This window comes from Prorops nasuta, unplaced genomic scaffold, assembly GCF_024137725.1.
Source record: "Prorops nasuta isolate Cenicafe-Biocafe unplaced genomic scaffold, Cenicafe_Pnas_1.2 PNAS00004, whole genome shotgun sequence".
Lineage (NCBI taxonomy): Eukaryota > Metazoa > Arthropoda > Insecta > Hymenoptera > Bethylidae > Prorops > Prorops nasuta.
In genome coordinates this window covers 1,082,177-1,105,409 of record NW_027116801.1, presented here as the reverse complement: position 1 = coordinate 1,105,409, position 23,233 = coordinate 1,082,177, and the positions used below count along the sequence as shown (strand labels likewise).

The following is a 23,233-nucleotide window of genomic DNA, read 5'->3' as shown; positions in this document are numbered from 1 at the left end:
TATAAATCTCTGCTTATTAGCTGTATTTTTATAAAAGTCAAACAAAACCGTAGGTAGAAAGATTCTTAAATCCACGAACGAGGAAGACAAAAGGAAAAAATATACAATCCAACATCGTAGGAAGACCATTAGGACAAGTGTAATCATTTCAACAAAATTTAAGATGGTCATTTCAGGGAGTCTTCAGCTTATAAAAAAAGAGCTCAAAAAACAACAATAATTATTATCTTATAATTGCCTTCACTCGCAGTACTTAAGAAGATGGTTTTTTCTCTATGAAAAATTTAGCAATCTAACATGCATATGACACACTCACTTTTACTGCAGTCTCTACAGGATCAATAGAGATAGACGACATAGAACATGAGATTCCTCAAGTTTTTGGTAAAGATCCATCGTGCGATAGGCACCAAGATCTATCAAAAGATATGCAGAAGCCACAGAATTTCTAGATACCTACAGCACTTAATAATTTAACTATTTTTTTTATAATCTCACTATACTTTCAATTTGTAGGACTATTAATAATTATAACCTTCATTCAGCATCGATTGCATGATTACGTTATTAGCAAATGTACCAATTACTGAACAATGCGATTGGAGGTCGAGATTTAATTCGCAAAACTATCCAAGTTCTGTGCCATCCATGTGCTCTTATAACCAAGCAGACTCTGCAGGGATAAACGTATAGTAATTGAAGTTATATGACTGTATTATTAAGATTTCTCCAACTGACAAGGTGTCATTTCCGAAGTAAACTTTCCGTATGATTTCAGATTAAATGTAGACATAAAATGTCCTACTCGGCTAAATGGAGATTTCGGATGTCGAAATACGAGTTACAGATTTGTCAGATAAATGATGGAATTGGTCTGTGCTCTAATTGTAGGTAGTTATAATATCACGATAAAATATTGAGTTGATATATTGAGAGAGAGAGAGAGAGAGAGAGAGAGAGAGAGAGAGAGAGAGAAGGGGGGGGGGGGTTGGGACATTTTTCAACCAGCAACGCCGACAATAATGCTCTACCTCGTTAACTGGGCAACAAAAAAACCGGTGGGGTCAGTTATTAGTTGTTTGATATTAACTTTTTCGGTGCATGAGGAATTGTGACAGTAGAGATGAGAAAGGGGATGGAATAGCAGCAGTAGATATACCTAGGGTGTGTCGGTCCACGGAGGGTTGGGATAGTTTTAAAATGTCCCGCGAGAGAAATCCAGTTATCACGAATGAGCCTGAGAATCGAGGACCAGCACAGCGAGTGGATGATAATTGCTTCAGGAATCCATTTCTCTGCTGCACATCTATTGACGTCGATGTCCTGGGATCTTAGAAATACTTCGAATCCAGTAGCCAAGGAGAATGCTACCTCTCAACAAAGTTGTTCCAAAAGTGCAATTATGGCGAGTCATGGAGACATTGTTTAAGACTTTCTTTTAAGAAGATCCAGCAGATTTCGTTTGTTTAGAAATAAGAGTGGAGAGAGGAAACCTCTACTTGACCTCGAAAAACTGATCTGATAGGCGTAAAATGGTTGGTCGATGGTGGAGAAAAAAGAGAGAGAGGGTGTGTGTGTGTGTGATTATGTGTGAGTGTGGGGAAGAACGAAGGTAATAAAAGGAAAAGGAGAGTAGCTACTCAGAGCTGGAGTACGCTGATAAAATTATCGATTTGCAGTAATGTATCGGGCCGACAGTTAATTTTCGAACTTAGCCAGAGCCTATAGAATTTTTCTAGCTCCTCAGCAAGCTGAGATCTGATTGCACGAGATGTGCTTGCTACTTGAATTGCTGCAAAAAGTATAAAATAAAAATATACAAAAAAGGGTTAATTGGATAGATATTGGTCGATGATGGAAAAGAAAAGGCAGTTATCGTTACACAGAGTATAAAATAGAGAATTTCGTTTGACAGGTAAGCCGTTAAATCTCAATCCGCAAAAGGTTGAAAAGCGACGTGGGTCGTGGAGTATGGACTAAACTAAAGTTGTACGTATGTGCGTCAGCTGAATGCCCCCTCCCCCCTCCTCTTCTACCCCCGTAACTGCGACCTACTCCGTCACTCCTCCTCTCAGTCCCTCTACGGCGTTAATCGTAAAACTCGTTTCAGTTTACGAGAGCTCGGCGGCCACTCGTTGAATTACAATAGAAAGAGTTTTCGTGGAGAAAAGAGAAAATAGGATCGGGCTCCGACTGACGTTTCGCAAAGGTTATACTCACGGCCAAGGCGCTTCGAGCATCGTGAAAACAGCATTTTGCTCGCTCGCATTTTCCTGAGTGACTGACCATCGACCCAACCGCTCCAAAAATATTGCCCTATCACTCGATTGGATTTGATAAGCTCGAGTTTTTCCTTTTACTCCAGCGACCACTATATCCAATTATGCAATATGGCGAACTCGCAAAATGCTCGCTCGCTCGCTAGCTTTATTATGTAATATTTTTCATTTGACATCCTTTCATTAATATGTAACAGTTTGAAGTTAATCAATGGAATCCTTGTACCTATTCAGCCAATCATAAATAGCTCCTTAGCATACAATTTACATAGACAGAAGTTAACGATATAACCAATGTCTACCTTTCGTTCGAAGATTCCTTGAAAAAATCACAAGTTAAGGAGCGAAGTGAAAATTATTCCTAATTAGCTTTGTTTTTCTGGTATAATATAACGCTTGAGAAATATTTTCTCACTTTTCTCTTGCGTATCGTTAATAAAATTAGAGATACCTCAAAAATTGTGTAGAATATAGAGAGAATTTTTTTAGCATCATTTTTCATTTTTAATTCTTGACGGAATGCTTGGGACAAGAAGGATCGGTATCGTTAACATATTACCCCTGGTAATATAGCTATATAGCTTATACCAATCCGTAGAAAATGTAAGATATAGAGGAACGAACGTTTTAAGTAGCATAAAAGGGAGTAAAAAGTAAGAGAAGTTGGCATTGCAAATGTGTCTCTTATAAAAATGCAATATCTGCAAACCTCCCCCTACTCGTGAGAATTACTGTATTTCCCTTTCTTTTTGTCAAGCCTCCCCCTGCACTACCCTCCTCGCTCGTCTCGCATAATGGCAAAATTATGATCAAGCCAAGTTCTTTTCAATGGAACCATGGGGTAATTACCACGTTGGTTGTTCCCGTGGATACTGTAGGGGGAGTGGGAGCAGGAGGGAGAAAGAAAGAGAGACAGTCAGCCATTATTCACGTACCGCGTGTAGATGGCATCCTCCAACGAGATAACTCCGACCAGGCCAAGATACCTCAACCAACCTGCTTCATTCACTTTTCTCCGCCTGCAACATTTCTTTCTTTTCGATCTCAGCCCCAATTCGACAAATTAACATCGCTTAACTGCTGATTCTTCTCACGTAAAATGTTCCCACAATTTTATTTACGCAACTACTGGACTTTTGCATGAATAAATAGACATAAATGTGTAATATGTGATAGAAATAAAGAGAATTTATATATACAAGACCTGGACGTTAAGTAGACTCAAAGGATGTGAACGTAAATCTTTCATAGAATTATCTGTATAATATAAAGGATATAATCATTTTTGTTGGGGCATTTCGAAGTCGAATTGTAACTAAAAAAATATTCTACGAAAAATTGATATTTCTTACAGTTTCAGGGATAAATGTCGTTGTACATCTATCGAGTTAAAATAAACACCCAGTATATATGCATTTAAGTGCAATGAACTATATATACAGGGTGCGTAATATAATTGTAATTTTTAAGGGAGACCAATTCTCAGATTCATCTGATTATAAAATCTCAAACCCTATTGTAATCTGAGCAGTCGTTACTGAATTAAAGAGTTTTAAAATTTGCATGTTTGAGGATTTCAACAACTGGAGAGTGGAGGGGTCAAGAGCCGGATGCTGTTCTGTGACGTCACACGATTGCCGCAGAATTTGCTCGGTCAGCTGAACGATTCTGCAGGATTTTCAATTGTGTGTGTGTTTGTGTGTGAACTGGGAATTTTATTATATTCAGAAAATCATTGGAAAAACCTCGGTCGTTTTGTTACGCCTTGTATAGATACATATACAATATAACAATCCTGATTAATTGAGTCAAGCCTCGAAATACGTAACTCATATGGAATCACTTAATTCGCCAATCAGATCACGCACCGTGGTCTGGCTTTAGAAAGAAATATATATCACAACAGGAATTAAGCTCTGAAAATGGGTTTTGGGATCATTTTTGATTTATTACAATTCTTCTATAGTCTCCATTTCTTTGTATAAGATTTAAAGATAATTTTATAAATATTATACCGAAAAATCGTATTTTTAACCGATAGAAAGAAAAGAGGAAAATGTATTATTTTCACAGTAATTGAAAAAAATAATTTACTCGAACAATAATAAACATTTAACGTATAAATTAACAACGTAAATATTTTCTGGTTTCAGGTGCTACAGGGATAAAACATCTAACGATAAACGTACCCAGCATGGTGAGATCGGGTGACACAGTAATGCTCTCGTGCAACTATGATCTGGAAGGAGCATCTCTCTATCGTGTGATGTGGTACTTTGGACAGGACGAGTTTTATCGATATGTTCTGGAAAGGAGTGAACCTTGTATCACTTTTCCTGTAGACGGTATACAAGTAAACGTAAGTTAAATTTAATCCAGAGTATAATAAGTTAAAAATAGCTAATTTATTATTAGTTGTAATATCCCTGCTTATATTTAACAAATATCTATTTGTTTTCCGGATAGCAGATGATACAATTTTGTCCACCTTCGGATAACATCAGCTCTCTGAATTTCTTTTTTCGGACAAACGTACGCGCGTATAGCCCCAATAACATAGAAACTCTAAAGCGGAAAGAATTGAGAAAGAAATCGATAGGGTTGATTTATAGGAAACGATACAACCACGACACGACCGTTTGATATTCCATTGGGGTGCACTGGAACCTGGGTCAAGCATGTTCCGCCTTTTACCATCCGAACTGACATCTTCAATCTTATTTTCTTACATTTACATGGACTGCACGGTACATTTACAAGCCATTAGGATTAAAGCATGGCAACTACAATGTAACATACAAAACTATTCTTCGAGCGATGCTCAAGCATATTAAACAATATTCGAGCTTGTAAACTTCCAAAGGTAACTTTACAATCTGCTGCTATAATCAAATTCCTTCTTTATTGATCGTGAACTCTCCATCTCGGATGGACAAGGCAGTTGTAAACTTTAAAACATTACAGCGACTTGAGGGAGAGTATGGAAAGCATATTGTCCGGAGGAAGCCGTATTTCTAATAACGCTTGGGGATTCTGCTCTCGATATTGTCCTTTGTCCGGGGACTCAAAGGAAACACGCTCAAGTCCTTGGGGAAAATTCCTCTAAAGATATATAATACACGAATGTCTATTCCTGCTCGGGCAATCGCCTTCAGAAGTCAGCCTGTCATGGGTTTCCGGCACAAAGGACTCGGAGTGTCCTAAACCGTTCCAGATATACAAATAGTAATAAAAAGCACAAAATAAAGCATAGATTCCTTATCCTGGATTCTACAGTTTTCCCTCCTTTGCTTTTTTCTAGCAAGGATATCGCTTCAGCTTCGTTCGCTTAAAATATAAGAAACTGATAAGAATATCGTACTATATGTATAATTACTCATCCCTCGACTCTTGGGTAATGCCTGTTATGCATCAATGTCATACGTTAAATTCAATTGTGCTAATGAATTATACAGCTAGGTATACATATATAGGCAAGCAGAGAATACCTAGCTACGTGGGAGAGTGCCGATACCCTTAGGACGTTTATAATGGACATCTATTATGGGACCAAGCACGTGCATGCGTAGTGCCTCACGTGTTGCCGACAGGCAAGGATCAACGTTTCTCAGAGAATCTGTCGCTATATTTTATGGTCCTGGCATGCTAATGATAAACATTATTGACAGCCTCGGCTCAAAGCCTCTAATAGCTCTAACGCGTCTGCTACATACACACACACACACACACACATATATATATATATATATATATATATTAAACTCTGGCAGTTGCAGTATATTACCAATAATACATTCTTGATTGGCCTACATTTCAGCCACAAATTAACTTTTGAGCTTACCACGAAACCAATACGTATTACAAATATAATAAGAGAGGTAGAGTGGAAAAGCAATGAAAGATTTGTTTGAGGAGCAATCAGGGATCCACGTATAGAGCGAAAAGCTGATGGAAGGTTCAAACGATTTGTCGAGGATATCCAGGATCGATGGGTCCCAAGCTGAATGTTTCGGATGCCTTGACAGTAAAGCAAGTGTCAACATCTCTCACTGTGCACTGGACTGGATAGGCTAGGTTAGACGGTTAGGGATGCTTAATAGCACAGAGACAGATCAGGATGCTTGAGAGGCAGATCTAGAACGGTCCAAGCGATTCCCTCGAATCTAATTAAAGTCAACATTCAGCGAACTCGGTAATAACCCTTGCATTATTGATACGAAAACAGTTATATTGTTACTCAGTTTAGCTAATATGTCGGTAAATTGATGTATAGTTGTATAGAGTGTTATATATATTTATATACGTAATAGAACACTTGGAAAATAGCATTGAAAGAAAAGCATTATATAGCAGTGGGACTCGAGAGTAAAGAAAACGATCGAGAAAACTTATCCCTGCTTCGGATCAGTTTGTCCAGGAAGTGGAGACACTCACCGCGGTGCATATAAATGCCAGAGTAAAATGTGGAATGAAGATAAATGCGGAGCAGGTACTGAGAGGAGGATGAAGAATAGCTAGGTATAAATGTAGATAAAGAAAAGGCAAGAAAAGACGAGGAGAGCGTTTTGTTGAGATCGCGGTAGATTTAGACGTGGACTTCTCATGTGACAAGCGCGCGTAGTGCTCTTGTAGAGCTACACGGAAAACATGAAGATGGAAGGGAAGGAGAGAAAAATAGTTTTAGAGAAATAAGAAAAAAGTGGAGAATATAACGAAAGATGAATACTCCAAAGTGTCCACGTGATAATATACGTAATAAGATGTGTATAGGTATATCAAATTTATTATCAAAGGCTGGACTTGCGAAAATCTGAATGGAAGGTCGCATAAAGATTATAAGAGTGATTAAGATTTATAAGGAGGGAGGGAGAGGGAGTGTGTGCAATATAGAAAAGCATGGTATATAGGGTTTTTTATTCTTGCAGCTTTCCAAATCGAATATGTACGACGTGGTACTGGTGGACGTGTCCAGGAAGTTGACCGGACCATACAAATGCGAGGTATCCGCTGGCTCTCCTACCTACCACACGCTTATCGCCATAGCCAATATGGAAGTTGTAGGTGAGTGTCGATTGATTTCGATCAACTTTTCCATTTTTTAAGAATCACTCACCGTAAAAGTTTGATTTTTCCAAAAGCACACAATCTCTCTATCTCTCAAAGACGAAATAATTTATCAGTAAGGATTATATCGCTACACTCCCTATAAAACGTAGAAAACTTGAACATTTCGGTATAAATATTACATACATCTTCTGTAAATAACATTTAAAGGAAGGTTAAAGTATCAGATATTTCTATTTACAGAAATTCACGACAAATATTATCAAGTAAAAAATTTACTGAAAAAAATTAGTAATTTTCCTGAAATGAATTTTACAAAGTATATAAGCTTTTCAATGGCAATCATCCAAATAATTTTTACCTTAAAGCTTAGTAATAAAAAAATATAATAGTGACTCTTAATAAATATTATATCCAATCGTTTATAAAATGTATCCACGTGTACAATTGCTTATATATATATATGTATGGTAAATTTGATAGCGAATTAATACGAAAATTTCTTGAAAAACTTTGAGTGCAATCACGTAGCACGAGCAAATTGAGATGTACAGAAAGAAGTAAAAGAAATATATATATAGTGGAGAAGGTGGAAAGCTATCAGTCGAAGGTTCTGGCAATGTGCCAGCGAACGTCCAAGTTAGTGGGTCGTTGGGATTTGCATTTGCTAAACGACATAATTATTATGCTTAGACGCTCCAAAAACGGACCCGACCATCGGCATTGAGAAGCAGAGGATGACAATGGGTGAGTCGCTGTCGGCGAATTGCAGCTCGGGAAGCTCGCGACCCGCCTCCAACATTACGTGGAAGCTCAACGGGGCCTCTGTAAGTATCAAGCAAGTTAGCTCGTAGGGGACTGCTACTACACCACCTACGAGTTAGAGCTAAGCTATTATTGTACTGTATATATATATATATATATATTCTGGGAGCCGTAGGGTACGTGACCCTGTACTGGATGATTAAAGCTTCGTATATCGAATCTCTCTCGCGTTCACTCGACGTCTTCTCGACTTCTCGCTCAATTCTACGATTCAACATCGTTCACTCGACAAGCGTCTTACAAATTATCCAGAAACCCAACACTGGTCCAATGGCACCCATGTAACAATCCTTTCCTTCCCTCGTAATAAGCCTTATATATATTTACTTGCACGTATTATCAACGTAACCATCGTTGTTGTATACTCCGCATTATTATGTTGTATACATACAGTAGTCCGATATTTGAATGGGAAAGATTTTATACAAACCCTTTCCAATTTCCTTCCCATTCGCAGAGAAATATATACGACATGATCCTAAGCATAGAGAATTTTTGGTTAATCCTCCCATTTTCTTTCATCCCTCAATTTCATTCCGTCCCATTACGAAGCGAATTCTCCCTTTTCATCTCGCATCGTTGCAAGGCTGCAACTAGCATGTATAGCCCTTTATAGATATGTGTGTAGGTGAACACCTGCTCGATACTTACCACTGCTGCTGGTCTGTTTCGTATTTCCGATTGGATCCTCTGTCCAGAATGAAGAGGAAATAAGAGTAATTTCGATTCCTACATGTATCATTTTACGCGGGAAATGAAATAAGTCTTTTTGGGTCGTGCAAGTCGCTCGTAGAAAAGTTATTATGTCCACAAGCTTTTCACTCGGAGGATATGCCACCGATTTCAACTCTTATAAGCTGGAGAAAAGGATTTCTCCTTTAAGAGGAGGGTTATATATATATATATATATATAGTATATAATGAAGTAACGAAGTCGTCTTATCAATATATTGGCACGTGCGAAAATGGTTGTTTGTACGACCGTGACGTAGCATATTCATACAACATCTTGGTGAATGACTTTTGTTCGAATAAACTACTTCCAAAAGTCAATCCCATACACGTACACTCTAGTATCTATAGTCATTGATCATAGAAATTCTTCCCCATCACTTGGCTGCACGTACAAGCGAATTATCCGTAAAATCGTTAAATTCGCTCGTCAATTTAATCGAGAGGCAAGCCAGCTTCGATTGGAAGTCTCAGACTCTGACCGTTCGCCCTGTGAATCTTGTAGATAAGATCGTTTTCTGGGAAGCTCCGGAGCTACCTAATTAGAGAGCGATCATGAAGACGGCCACTTCTACGATCAACTGCTATTCACCTTCTCCTACGGTTACCAGCATCCAGCTCCCACATTCAACGAGACTTTCCAAACTGAACGAGGAGGGAGGAATAAAAATTTGTAACCCTCAAGTGGAACTCTCTCGGATTCTGATTTAATTTTCGTCCTTTCCTTTCGACCTGTCGCTAGCTTTTAATGAGATGCTTGTTTTACGGTCTTAATTACGAGGGACACTTTTCCCTAGGAGCGAGAAAGGAAAGTCATCTTGAACGATAGACGTGGCGTGTATTGAACTGTATTAATTCCTCTGTGTGTGTGTATACCATTATATCGATAATACAGATAGGCAGAGGGATTTCACTAATGGGATACAGACATTTTAACGTATAGCTAAGTGACGTAATCAGATCCGAATTTATTTTCTAGGGAAAAGTGCACGTATAGCTGCTGTGTATTGGTTCGATGAATCAATGACATCTAATTTCGACTGGAAAGTTACACGATTAGCTTGAACGTGCCCACTCTATATATATATATATATATATATATATATATATACATATAGAGTTTGGTTTTACAGTGACAGAGTACGCGAGAGACCCCCTCTTCAGGATCACAGCAGACAAAGTGGCCCGGGCCCATTGTAATTAAACGGAATAATTTGCCTGATTTAACAAATCCCGTGGAATAACGATTTATTTGCATACACGCAGTGGAAACAGTTCTATTATGTAAATATATCTCGATGAATCGAACCAAATTTCATTCCCTCTTCGCCAACAAATTTAATTGATCCCCGTACAACACCCCGTGAAATAACAAATTAGTTTCGTAAAATGTATTTGCTATAAAAGCAGTATTTATTAAAATTTATTGGAAAAATTGGGGAGATCCTGTGAAATATTTAACTGGCCCCTCTCAACGAATCAGTTTATTTCTAGCTGAAAGCGTTGCATCACCAGTTTTCACTATTTACTATTCTGCAATCGGTTTGATCGAACGCGACGCGATAAATTTGTCACGTTTTAACCTACATACTCTCTAATCTTAGCAGACTCTGATCCTTTAATTATTAGCAGTTGCTTATATATATATATATATATATATATAAATCTGATCCTTCGAATACTTCGTGAAAAGATTGTATGTTTTAATTTAGCTTTCGCAAGGCCCTTACAAACATTTCTAATCGCAGTGGGGGTAAAACAGTGGTTTTTGTTCGAGTCATCAGAAGGGAAACAAACGTTTATCCGGAATGGTCCCGAAGAAAGAAACGGTGAATCAGCACGAAGCCGCTTTTGGCGCAGCCAAAATTTCGCGTTTTCAGCTTGGAATCAACAATAGTACTGCCTTGCAAAGCGGCGCGTCTCGCCCATACACTATACATACATGAGAGGTTTCACCTTTTTTCTCTCCATTTTCCTTTCCTCAACTGTTTGTGCCCCGTGCCCCTATCCCCCTGCTATACCATGTATCCGTGTCCGTGACGTGCATCACTGACTATATTCAAGAGAAAGAAACTCCAACAGCTATTGTTGCTGGAAAATCTCTCTGCTAAAACTCACCAATCTCCGCAATACATTTTGTCTTCCTTCGCACTTGCTGCTCCTAGCCTCACGACTTTCCCTCATTCTTCAATTTATTTTTTCTTCTCCCTCCGCACTATATACTTGTATTAATTCTACACACACGAATCTCTAACTTTCCAAACAGTTTATCCATGTCTACGTAAACGCACATACACTGCCATAGATAAATTCTTGATCCTGAGCCAAGAGGATGCGATACCACTCACCCGTTCTACAGAATCAACTTTTCGCTCACATTTTCTCGCCACCAATTTTTCCGCCTTGCTTACCGAGCTTTGCTCGGACGATTTTTCTCGGTATATATAGATACACATATATATATATATATATATGTATGTACAGGGTGTCCTGTTTCAGGGTGTCAACTCGTACACTTTAATGAGGGAGTAACTTTTAAAGGAAATATACCCTTGTAAAATTTTCAAGTCCAGTTCTTGTAATTAAAAGAATATTAAGGATTAAAAGTTCTTTGATTCGAGGCACTCTGTTGGTAAGCTTTTTGTTCCAACTGTACACCTAGATAATGCAACAGAATCATTGGATTGAACGGCAAATAGAAATTAAATCTCTACTGAAAGAACGTTACATTTTTTACCGCATTTTTTATAAAGACTGAATTTAAAAATTTTAGTTTTCAAATCCTTCAAATTTTCATCTCTATTTAGATATATCCAGTTGGCTCAGTTAAACCGGACACTCTGTAGAGGGAAACATCGATGCACTTTTATAGTCGAGAGTCGATCGTGTAAAATATCTTGCGAAATTTTTATATAAAATTCGAAAAAAATAAAGTGAAAGAATTTGATTAGTTTAAATCAGGCAGACACTGTGAGATAAGGAGAGAAATCGTGGGCGGGGGGGGGGGGGGAGGAGGTAAGAGAGTGAAGAAAACATTGCCAGAGCTTTGAGCTTATGCCTTATGGATGTAACCCATAGCCTTGTGTCATCCCAAGTCCGAGCGTCTTAGTGCAAAGCCTTGTTTGTTCTTTCAAGTAGGTTTTTTTCTACACCCTCTCCTACCGCATACTTTTTCACGCGGAAATAAATCTCAACTACAAAATAGAGGGACGAAAGTTTGAAAAATAAAACGCTACTCTCGCGCGCCGATATCAAAAGAAATCTGGCGTTACAATAGATTTCGGTGGAAATAGAATGTAACACTACGCGATATATTTATATTTATGTAATATTGACATAATGTTGAATATTTATTATTTGCAGATATCTAACGGTAACAAATTCAGGATTCGTTCGAACGTTATTCCGGATGTAAACGACACAAAGATAACAAGATCTCACGTGGAATTCAAAGTGACGAACGATATGTTCGATCATGGCCGGATACGTTTAACGTGCACAGCTTCAATTTCCAGCGTATACCGGAAGTCCGTCGAATCCGAAGTCCTGGAGGACACGACTCCTCTCATAGCATCCATTACTGGTGACGCCTCTCCGCACAGTCATCGTAAGTATATAGGGGATAATTATTCTCTCGACAGAGTCTGATTTACGTAATTATAAAAAAGAAGAATATATGCTCGTGTTGAATCGTTCGAGAACTTTGTACCGTACATACACGAATTATCATATATACATACATATACTGTGGAAAAGTTGATTAGACCTATCGGGATTCGTGGTGGAAATATCGTGCATATAAGTAGGCGTGAAACAAGGTTATGCTATATGGATGAGGATAAATGGACTCATTGCACATTCGAAGCAGCTTTATACATCCCGAAGGCAATCGATGGAGAAGCTCCACATAAATTACCTTGTAAGTCACGTATGTAATTTCCGTCATAACGGCTTCCTGACGTTATGATTTCATGCAGCCAGCAGGATCTTCACACTAGTTCTCCACCTCTCACTTGCTCCCCTATCCCCTCAGCTACCTCCTTTCCACATTACGTCACATTTGCTTCCTCCTTGCTACAGTTTGATTAATACATACGCATTTAAGGCATATCGAGACCGAATCAAGTTTTTCCGCTGAATTTTCAGTCTAACGTTGCAACTTTTGCAAATATATTTTTACGCGATATATGATTGACTTCTCCCCGATGATTCGGAAAGTCCCAATTCAAATACGACTGAATAAATTTCCTCTCTGACAGGAGCAAGCGAGACTCCGACTTCCTATCGATAAAACGGTTCGTCACGCTTCTCTCAGCAATTTGTTACGCAGCATGGGCCAATGAACCGTTTCACCCCTGCTAGCCAGGATAAATCAGATGCACGTAAACAATTATATAGATATATCTATCAATATAATCCGCACTGGATACGCTTCTCGTGCGATTAAAGGGAGTATCTCTCTCGCAAGATTTCAGCTGGATACCACGAAAGATATTATCTATTATTATACGTATATATATATATATATATATATATATATATTTATTAGGCATAAATATATTCCATATCAAGATATAAGAGAAAAGAGCTTGGTTCGATAAAGAAGCAATTGCTCGAAGATTTATTTGGGGCTGTAAAAAGATACTCGTATATATGTATCGGTGCATCGATGCATTCGAGTGTACAGAGCAATAATGAAATGTGGAACAGGAAATGTCAATGGGGTAAAGGGAATACAGAGAGATTTGGACAATATAAAGTGTATAGGAAGGTTGGAGTGTTAGGGTATTTACATGCATATACGTGTTACGTGACTGTCTCTCATGCGAATTACGCCAAGTCCTGACAGTTATACTATACGTGTAGTGTATTATGTGCTGCTGCATCCAAGTCATATCGCCAAGATGCCAGGACGCTGCGATTGTTCCATTGTCGCAGCTTCGAGATATAGAACTGACCTCTTTGCTCTTCCTGGCTCCCTTCTGTCATTCTACAAAATTAAACTTTGCCTGGCCCCTTATCAATGACCGTTTACATTCATTATCCTACCAGTATGCTGCGCATAATTCATTCGTTAAAAGTTTTAACTGTTGGACGAGATGGACTTTTAATCCGAATGAACAAGACTTGCGAAATTGCACGATTTTACTGATGAGGTAATCAGTTTTAATTTATGTCCAGGGCACAATGTAAATACTTAATATCCTTATGGCAGCTACGTCAGCTTTCCGGACTTTCCTTTTGGCGAAATTCTCCGAGTTTAGAAGTTAAATCATTAATCAATGAGGGAGTCAACAGTTAACGTCAACCGTTTCGTTGTCGTTTCATTAACGCAGCTGATCCTAAGAAGGAGCCCGCGCTACGACTAACTTCTTTAATATATGTATATATAAATATATGTATGCAGATTGGCTTGCTTAGCTCCTTTCGGTATACATATACATATATATATGTATAAACCATTCCATAACTCCTTGTCTTTAAAATTATTTCAAGTGAGTAGCTACTCTCATCAATGCGATAAGGTTTAAGCGTTTGATTGCTTTGCTTTGCTTCAAAAGAAATTGATGAATTTTCATGCTGGATTAATGAATTCTTTTACGCGAAGAATCAACAGACCTGATAGAGCCTGCCTTCTACAAGCTTCTGATCTCTCCCTTGAAATTTAACTAATGGCACAGAGAGGGCAAACCTTCTCATTATGCCCTAACTATGTAAACCCACGAGCACTCTGCTCTATGACTTTCTCATTTTCTAAAAAGAGAGATAGAAGAGAGCCTGTGGAATTTCCATCGAGTGACAGTAGCGTTTTTATCGCTTTTCACGAAGTATTTGTACATCCATGCAGACGCGATTAGATTAAATTCGCTCCAACCGAAAATCTACGCTTCCCTCCATAACTTACTCTACTTATATCTCCGCTAAATTACATCCGTGAGGAAGAAATTCCATCGATAAAAGAGAAAGTTTCTATTGAGATCAGCAAAGTGACTCGATTCCTATAAAACTGCGTCTTATACAATGAGGGACGAGAAAGGGCAATAAAAGGAATAAATCAAATAATCCTAGCCAATCAATGGAGCAACCGTGATAAAAGACAATGTTCGTGCAGGGTATCGGTGTGTGTGGATGGCATGGTTATTGACTCGCTTATCTCGGTTATTTAGCCCCATACGCGTAAGTACCCCGGCCGGCAATATCAGTGGGGTGTTAAAGATGGGCAAAGGAACGACAGGGAAAATAGAAGCAGAAGGATCCGCGCTGGATGGTAGGATGACTCAGCGATGATTCGACATTGTGTTTCGGCCGACGGCTCCGGCGCGTTTCGCGTGCATCAGGATGACGAGAAAAGACCGTGCAACGAGGTTGGTCCACGTACGCTCTCTGCCACCGCCCCCCCCCCCCCCCTCGTCCAAAGGCCAGTTGAAGGAAGTAGAGCTATGGAGGGGGAGGGGGGGGGGGATGATTTATGCCGGGCTGTTGAATGTTGGATGTAGGGGGATTTCACGGGCGAAATCGTCGCTGTAGTCTCGATTCGTCGGTAGTGCGATAAAACTGCAATGTGCACATACCGGGTGACTCTTGCGATTCGGAAACGATGCCTACTCGATTGCCAATGCCATTACTCCGCAGTAAAAGGAGCGTAAACGTCCCGTTAAAGGACTCGCGCCTCTCCCATTCCACCCCACCTAGTTTCCTCTTTATATCGCCAGTCTCCTTTCGCCAGCAATAGAGTTCCGTAGGTTCCAGCTATGCCAACATTGCCAACTCGTCTAGCAGAATGAAACCATTGAGAATCCACTAAAGTCTTGCGCATTCAAACGTTAATATCGACTAGCGGCATAGTGTATGTATATATATATATATATATATATATATACTTTTATCTGCAGGAATCGCTATTGAAGAAAATTAGATAGAAATAGGAGGAAAGCGTGTGTCGTACGTACGTTTGATTCTTTTCGAGCAATAAGACCGATTTGGCGATAACGATCATTGCTTCGATGTTGCTGTTATGTATATAAGGATTCTCGCTCAGGACAATCTTTCACCTTATATATATATATTAGTGTATGTATATAGACTGGTGCATTTCTTACCGTAATTCAGGGACGAGAGGGGATTTAGGGGCGAGCAAGGCTCCAACAGGATCCGCTGCTCTACTCGCATTATCGATGCCAGTCGAGTTTTCAACCGCACTTTCTCGGGGTATCCTGCAATGGTAAGAAGTAAGTGAAGGGTCCCGGCTGCGATGGAGAAGTCGGCAAAGTGAAAGGGAGTTGTCAGCGGAACGGAAGGGAAACGCTCGTGCGGGAAAGCTGGAGGAGGACTCGCGAAGCCTGTGCAAGGGGGTTAAAAAGTGGTTGAGAATAAAAAGAGTCAGACGAGCAATGGAACGAGATATACGTTGCGCGCAAGAAGCTGAATGATGTAAAAAGAGGCGGAAAGACGTGGCCCGAAGAGGAATAGAGGAGGGATAATAAAAGGGAGTCGGTGTACTATATATATATATATATAAGGATGGATGGAAATGTGAAAAAATATGCAGAGCTAAGGAAGAGGGAACGACGATACCCACCATCCACTCCGATTAGTAAGTTATAGTGATGAGAGGCGAGCTGCGAGTTGCGAGTTTCAGTCTGCTCGAGTGTTTTTCCTTTCCCTGGGCTAATTTACGGAGCGCGAGACAAGAGGCAAGGCGACACGAGGCTCCAGCGAGAAATGCAAATATGGAAATTTATTCCGGCCGTCATAGCTGGAGAAAACGCAGGCTGATACGTGAGACGCTTGAGCGAACAGAGCGGAGCACCGAGCACCGTTTGCTCGTCGCGTCACTCGTGTCACCACCAGCGTCTTCCCGAAGAACCCTCCACGCCACGCCACGCCGTACCGACCAACTGAAACACCATTTTCAAGAAAAATTTCTAACGCTACGCGCGGCCATTGTTTCACGCGCTACTCCCGCACGCGATGACGTCGACGCTCTCTGATATGATATATCAATGAGAGCCACGAGAGCCAGGATCAATTTCCAGCCTATTAGAGCTGGGCTGTGACGGTGCGGGAGCCTAGGTCGAGAGATGCGTTAAGATTATGTCGCGGTAGGTATGAGAAATCGAGAAATGTAGGCGCAATTTGCATAAGGACATTTGCGCATATCCCGAAAGTCACGGATTATGGGTAATGGGATCGGGAGAGAAAATCGAAATCGTGACGTCGTCGTTCGCAGCCTGCCTCCAGCAGCCCTCCAGTCGACTCGAGTCGAGTCGAGTCGAGGAAGGATACGAGGCTTTTCCAGCAGTCGCAACTCGCAACCAGAGTAATCTCGTTACCTTCCTATAATAACTCCAATTGTCAGCTACCGACTTGGCAGATTCCCTAAAACTCCATCACTCTCTCGCCATGACTCGCAGCTCGTAAATTCTTCGCTTTCCTCGCCTTTTAATCGCAATTTTTATCGCGTCGAGCCGTATATAGCTTAGTCAAGACGCTCATCGTTATATGCAATATATATATATGAACTTGTTGCTGATTTTTGTCTCCACTTATTTGAATGTTATTTTTGCAATAGATTTTGCGCCATTTGGCGAGGAAAGCTATTAGCTGCGTGATCGAAATCACGTTTCACAACTACATTCGTGATCGCGAGCACAGCGGACACGAACAATAAGGGTGAACTAAAGTCGTTTGAAACGTGCTCCGTATAACAAGCCGAAGAGTGAACGCTCTTTAATCAAATATTGACATATCGCTCGAGTCAAAAGCTTCTTTTTGGCCGAAGGTACATGTGTAACAAGTAATATCGGAGGAGTAGAAATTGAAAGGATAGGAAAAAGGGATTTGTCGAAAAGATGGGATTTGCATCAGCGCGTGGTGCAGCTTCCAAGATGCCAAATAACCTATACATACATATAGCTCAATCTCTCGATTAAAAAAGCATTGGCGAGAAATTTCACAATGCACGGTTCCTCTAAAACCTGACCCAAAATCATTCGACACGCTTTTCAATTGATATAATAATGGTCATTCGAGGAAAATTCTATGGCAAAGCTTGTTGTCCGCAAAAAAAAAACCATAAATCGAACGAATAACAAGCGTCGTACATATACCAAATGGAAATATAATCGAAAAGCACTTATATATATACCGATCAACGGAATGACATTAATGAAAATATTGAGGGTCAAGTGGACACCGGGGGTCGAATGAAAAATCTCTGATGTTTCGTGAATGGTCGAGTATAAAGGTTGTGATGTTTAATCGGCTTTTCCACCGGTACATTGATACATTTTCTGCAAGTTCGAATGGTCAGAATGCTCCGATGGATATATGCATATATACACGCGCACATACACTTGCCGGATAGAAAACAAAGTATGAAGGAAAAGAGGTGCTCGCTGTCAGTTTGGGACTCGACAGGGCTTGCTAAATTTCAGCAGAGGAATGGAAGGCTTGAGAGATATAACGGCCAGGCGTGGCTGATAACTCCTGTCCGCCAAACCAACGACAAAGACAGCTTGCTGTCCGTCAACGTCACGCACCCCTACGTCTCTTGGCAACAATTTTTATTGGGAACCGATGTAATTGCTTTCCGAATGCGAAACATGTTTTCAAAAACATTCTGCAGCACATCTCCTCGCGACGTCGGCCGATTGAAACAAACAAGCCTCGGCGCCCTAGCCCGGGCAGGCCAGTCCCCTCCTCCCCCAGTAGTCCAGCTCCTTCCTGCCAAAACTCCATCGGACAGTGTAGTGCGCACGAAGCTGCATATATGTATATGCATAGCGTCCTCCTCTCACGCTCCTCCTTTCACCACTCTCGTCCGTTTCGAACCATTCTTCGATTCTTCTCCAACGTACCCTGCCTCTGATATCTCCTCTTCGGCTGACAGATCAATTTGTTTATTATTTTTAAATTTTCATCCTCCTCTTTTTAAAAATCACCGTAATCCTTTTTCCCTTTACATATTCATGCTATTCATAGTCCATGAATTCGATTGCTCCATTCGATTCCATACTCGTGTATTAAATATCGTTCCGACCAACAGTATTGTAACGTTATTTATTATTTAAATAAAAATATATGGAATGATCGTGTATACGGACACGAAAGGCCCAAAAAAGTTTGGATTTGATATGTTTGACGAGGGAAAAATAATGATGAAAAATGAAATGCAGAGTTTTCGGTAATTCAATGCGTGAAAGTACCTCGAGCACGCGAGGAAGGGTTAATTCCTGAAAAAGGAGTTGCTGAAAAGCAGAAGCGATGCTGGAGATAAACAGAAAATAGCTTTGGAAATATTTGACGTCATTCTTTCGCTCGCGTTGATGCTATAATTCAGGCGTTTCTCTCCTCTTCCACCACCCCCCCCCCTGCCCCCATAACTATAGAGCACTGATGGCGTAAATTTTAAAAGCAGCGGGGCTGCCGGGGTGCGCATGGCTTTTTTTTGCGACAGCAGTTTCGAATGAAAGTTTATGAGGCCGGTACGTAGGTGATAAAGACTCACGGTAAATTTATCGGATACGCCAGGCCAGAGAAATAGCCCCGCGCTTCTGGGGCTGTTCATGCCGCGCGCCGCTGCTGCTTCCTACACACAGTTAAGCATACACTAACGTACCATATACCACGTCGAGTGAAAAGGTTGGTGCGAATGGCGACGACTCGGATGGCCACGCCTCGCGAGTCGAGCGGAATTGGGCCTCGCTAAATAAGAAGACGCGAAAAATATTTTCCGCTTAACGAGCTCCATAGATATAGACGACACTGCAGTGCTAAACCAAGCAAACCTTAAAACGTACAATATCGCTTGATTCGCTATTTTTATTAGCGCGCGAAAGAAAATTCCGAGAGAATCTCGCTTGGCGCTAAATTGATAATTTTATTGCAGCGAATAATTTGAGCAAGCGCGTCGAGATAGCGGGGAAAAACAAATTTTAACCAAGCGACTCTACGGGGCGAATTTTCTGTGAAATTTTTCAAGGGCCCCAGGAATTTGTAATAGATAAGGCAAGAAATACGTTGGTGTGGTATATATATACATAGATAGGGTAGTAGTAGGGGTGGTAGTGGGGGTAAGAGGAGAGAAACAGCAAAGAATCGCATTTAAGACGACATGGCGGTTCCGCGATTAAATTTCCAAGCGAGGGAAGAAAGAAAGCGGACGAGACAGGGGGTGGGCTGAGGGTGAAACACCGTAAAGAGGGATCGAGGAGAGGAGGAAGGAGAGCGACCGCGGACCGAGAGGGAAAAAGTAAATTAGTGGTCGTTCTGGACGGCGCGCGACCGCCGAGATGCAAAGAAGCTCACCGAGGGAGTATAAGTAAGCACCCAATGGTAATTCCTTGACGACGCGAAAATAATTCCTAGCGAGTTCTTCGCTTCTATCATCCGTTCACGGTATTAAAAACGCAAAAATTGTTCCTTGCCTTAATTCGATAAGTACAGTGAGCGGACCCTCAGCTGCAATGCCAATTTTTATGACGCGACCAAGATATTGCGAGGCTCTATATTATCCTCTTAGTGCCTCGTACTCAGTTCTCTTCGTCAGATATATCTAATGTACTCTCTCCGCAACTGTTCATTAATATGTATATATATATATATATGTATGTACGGTACAAACGACATTACGCGATTTTCGAGCACCGAATTGCAATCAGCTAATTTCAAAGACCAATGAATTTGCGCAAGTTTCTCGCATGCCTGAGTCCGAGAAAGAAAGAGAGAGAGACGGAGCATAAACAGATGACGCGACCTCTCTCGAGGAGCGAGCGTCGTCGAGCAGTGTTTCCATCGTTTGCATGTATTGTTTGTCAACAGAGTCGAGCGGGTGCGGTCGCTGCAACTTGGGAACAGCGTCCGGCGTTATTCTAGCAACGACGCTGAGTTTGACAAGACTGGCTTCCCTGATGACGACGATGACTCTGCCAGTCTCCAGCTGCAGGGCCTGCAGGTAGCCTGGCCAGCCGGGTCGTCTCTCCAACCGCGAGAACATCGTCGTCGCCGTTTGATTCGATCGCATCGTCCATGTAAAACCTAGTAGCCTAGGGCTTCCAGTTATGTATGTTACTATACTATGATGTATGGAGAATAGATAGTCCAATAACGGTGAGTTTTCCATTTGTAACGCCCGCGCGTGCCCGTTGATCCTCTCCAACTTTTTCGTCCGATCCTTGTAACACTCCCATACCCCCCCCCCCCCCCTCCTCCCCCTCCCAGTGACAAAATTCTAATTTTTTAAGCTAAAGGTACGAATCCACGAATCTATTATGCGCAGTCGTACGATTGTTCGAATGAGAATGTTAGAGATATACGTATTAAGCTATGCGGTTGACGCAAGACTTATTGAATTCCGGTAGTTTGTTGCTTTCCCCTTGTCCGCGCGCACGTTGATCACGTCACTCGCGTCTTTCTTTGACGAGCTTTAATACTGTTATTGTTGTTGCGTAAGAAAAGTCAGTTTTAATTTATCGTTTCGCGGTAACGCAAAGTCCTATCGTTTACGTTTTGCTGGCTGACAGTAGGGAAGCAACGGCAAGAGGACTCGCGCTATAAAAGCAAGTTGGCAATCTCTCGGAATTGAGGCGAAGCTCATGTTTATGAGTGGGCAAGAATAAACTTTCTCATTTATTTTTGCTCGGTTAAACTGCGTTAAATTACGACGAGCTCCGGAGCTGTAAAACACCCTGCGGACAAGCTCAAAACTGACCGCTTTTGTTTTGCCAGTATGACGAGGAGAGATTCTAGTTAAAAGATTGTATCGTGTTATATGATATACATACGTATAAATATAAACATATATTATTAAAAACATTAAATCGTATAATGCGTAGGTTATGCGATGCTTCAAATAATACGACGTCGTACATTATAATATAATACAATATAATATAGTACACACTAAGGTAAGAGTCGAGTGAATTATAAATTATATTATAAATAAATGTAGGAAAAATTTGATACGAAACCCAAAGATACGGAATGACAATTTAATGAAACTGTAAAGGCTGAAAGGGGGACTCTTCGAATTGCTAAGTTATCGTTTCACCAAATAAACTTTCGGTTGGCTCGAATTACGTGCTTTATGAGATTACAATTTTTGCAATAACAGCTATTTTCCGTATTACGACAGCCGCGGTACCGTTATGCGCATCACGGACCGATGAGCGAACCCTTGCCATCGACGATACAACAATAATAATAACGTTGACAGCACGCGTAGACGCAATTACTTTCCACGCTAATTATTATCGATTAACGAGTAAAAAAAAAGGTAAAAACAGGGAAAAGGGAAAATCTGATAAGCAAGGATCGAGTTCGAGTAGATTATATTCATAGCACCTTGGCTCCTAGCTGCTATATAAAAACCCAAAGAAAGAAAAAACTTTAAATACAAAAGCAAAGGCGAAAGGTGAAAACTGTTAGATAGACTGGCCTAAGCTTTGCTGATTTCAGCCCCTCCGTCGCTCCACTAGAAAAAAAAATTACAGTCCTGCGTCGTCCCAGATTTTCAACCATCCGAGTTCGAGGCTGCTCTTCGGGGCAAGCGTAGATTCTTCAAGGGCGGACTATATACGTTATTATGATAATATAGAAATAATAATAATAATAACGACTACACACCAGGAGAAAGAGAAGCAGCTACGATGTAATACGTGAACGCAGTGCCGAGCGCGATTTTGCTCAATATACACGCTCTTTCCGAACTGCCTAACTCATGCGGATATAGCCATTGGTTTGTAAACTGTACAAATTGTAATAAATCTATAAGTTTAAACTGTACTCTCGCAGAGGTTTATTGAAATTTCACCCGATTACGATTACTCCAGCAGGCTTCGCGATGAGTTTGGACGATCTTGGAGGAATTGCGGAGAGCCGGGGAAATTATTGGCCGGTACCATCGGTACCGATCGTATCGTTCCTTCGCTCCAGCTATTCCCTAGCTCGTAGCAGAGAAAAGGAGCCAGTGGAAGGAAGGATGGAAGGAAGGAGAATCTGCAGCTGCAGCTGCAGCTTACCGTAGTGCGATTACACGCACACACACATACTATACATAGATATAAAATACATATAAAATATTCACATATAAAATTTATGTCGCAGTATATTTCTTGAGACGAATTCAAGAAAGTAATGAAAGCAAGAAACGTGCGAGTACCGACAAATCGAATGAAATTTAACGAATAGCCATGCAGTCTCGCTTTATTGGAATTTCATGTTGGAATGAATGTCTTAATACAATCTTCCGGAGTAAAAATCAAAAATCTTCAATGGCTGCACTTGGGAAATTTATAGTCGCGACAAAAATTTCATTTTAATAAGCTCGGTTC

The 23,233-nt window shown here is 40.6% G+C and overlaps 1 protein-coding gene across 2 annotated transcripts; it reads left to right on the top strand.

Annotated features, from left to right (window-relative positions):
- The first annotated feature begins 303 nt into the window (after positions 1-303).
- LOC136772479 (uncharacterized) lies at positions 304-22,662 on the top strand. Of its 2 annotated transcripts, none has more exons than XM_066725491.1 (8): positions 304-384; positions 517-692; positions 779-887; positions 4,433-4,638; positions 7,205-7,340; positions 8,037-8,170; positions 12,264-12,507; positions 20,724-22,662. In XM_066725491.1, exons 3-8 carry the CDS (start codon positions 797-799, stop codon positions 20,858-20,860), a joined length of 948 nt encoding a protein of 315 aa, XP_066581588.1. In that variant the 5' UTR covers positions 304-384; positions 517-692; positions 779-796; the 3' UTR covers positions 20,861-22,662. The 2 variants fall into 2 exon arrangements, with proteins under 2 accessions (XP_066581588.1, XP_066581589.1); XM_066725492.1 differs by having other exon boundaries at positions 305-384; positions 517-687; positions 779-891.
- The last annotated feature ends 571 nt before the right edge of the window (positions 22,663-23,233 follow it).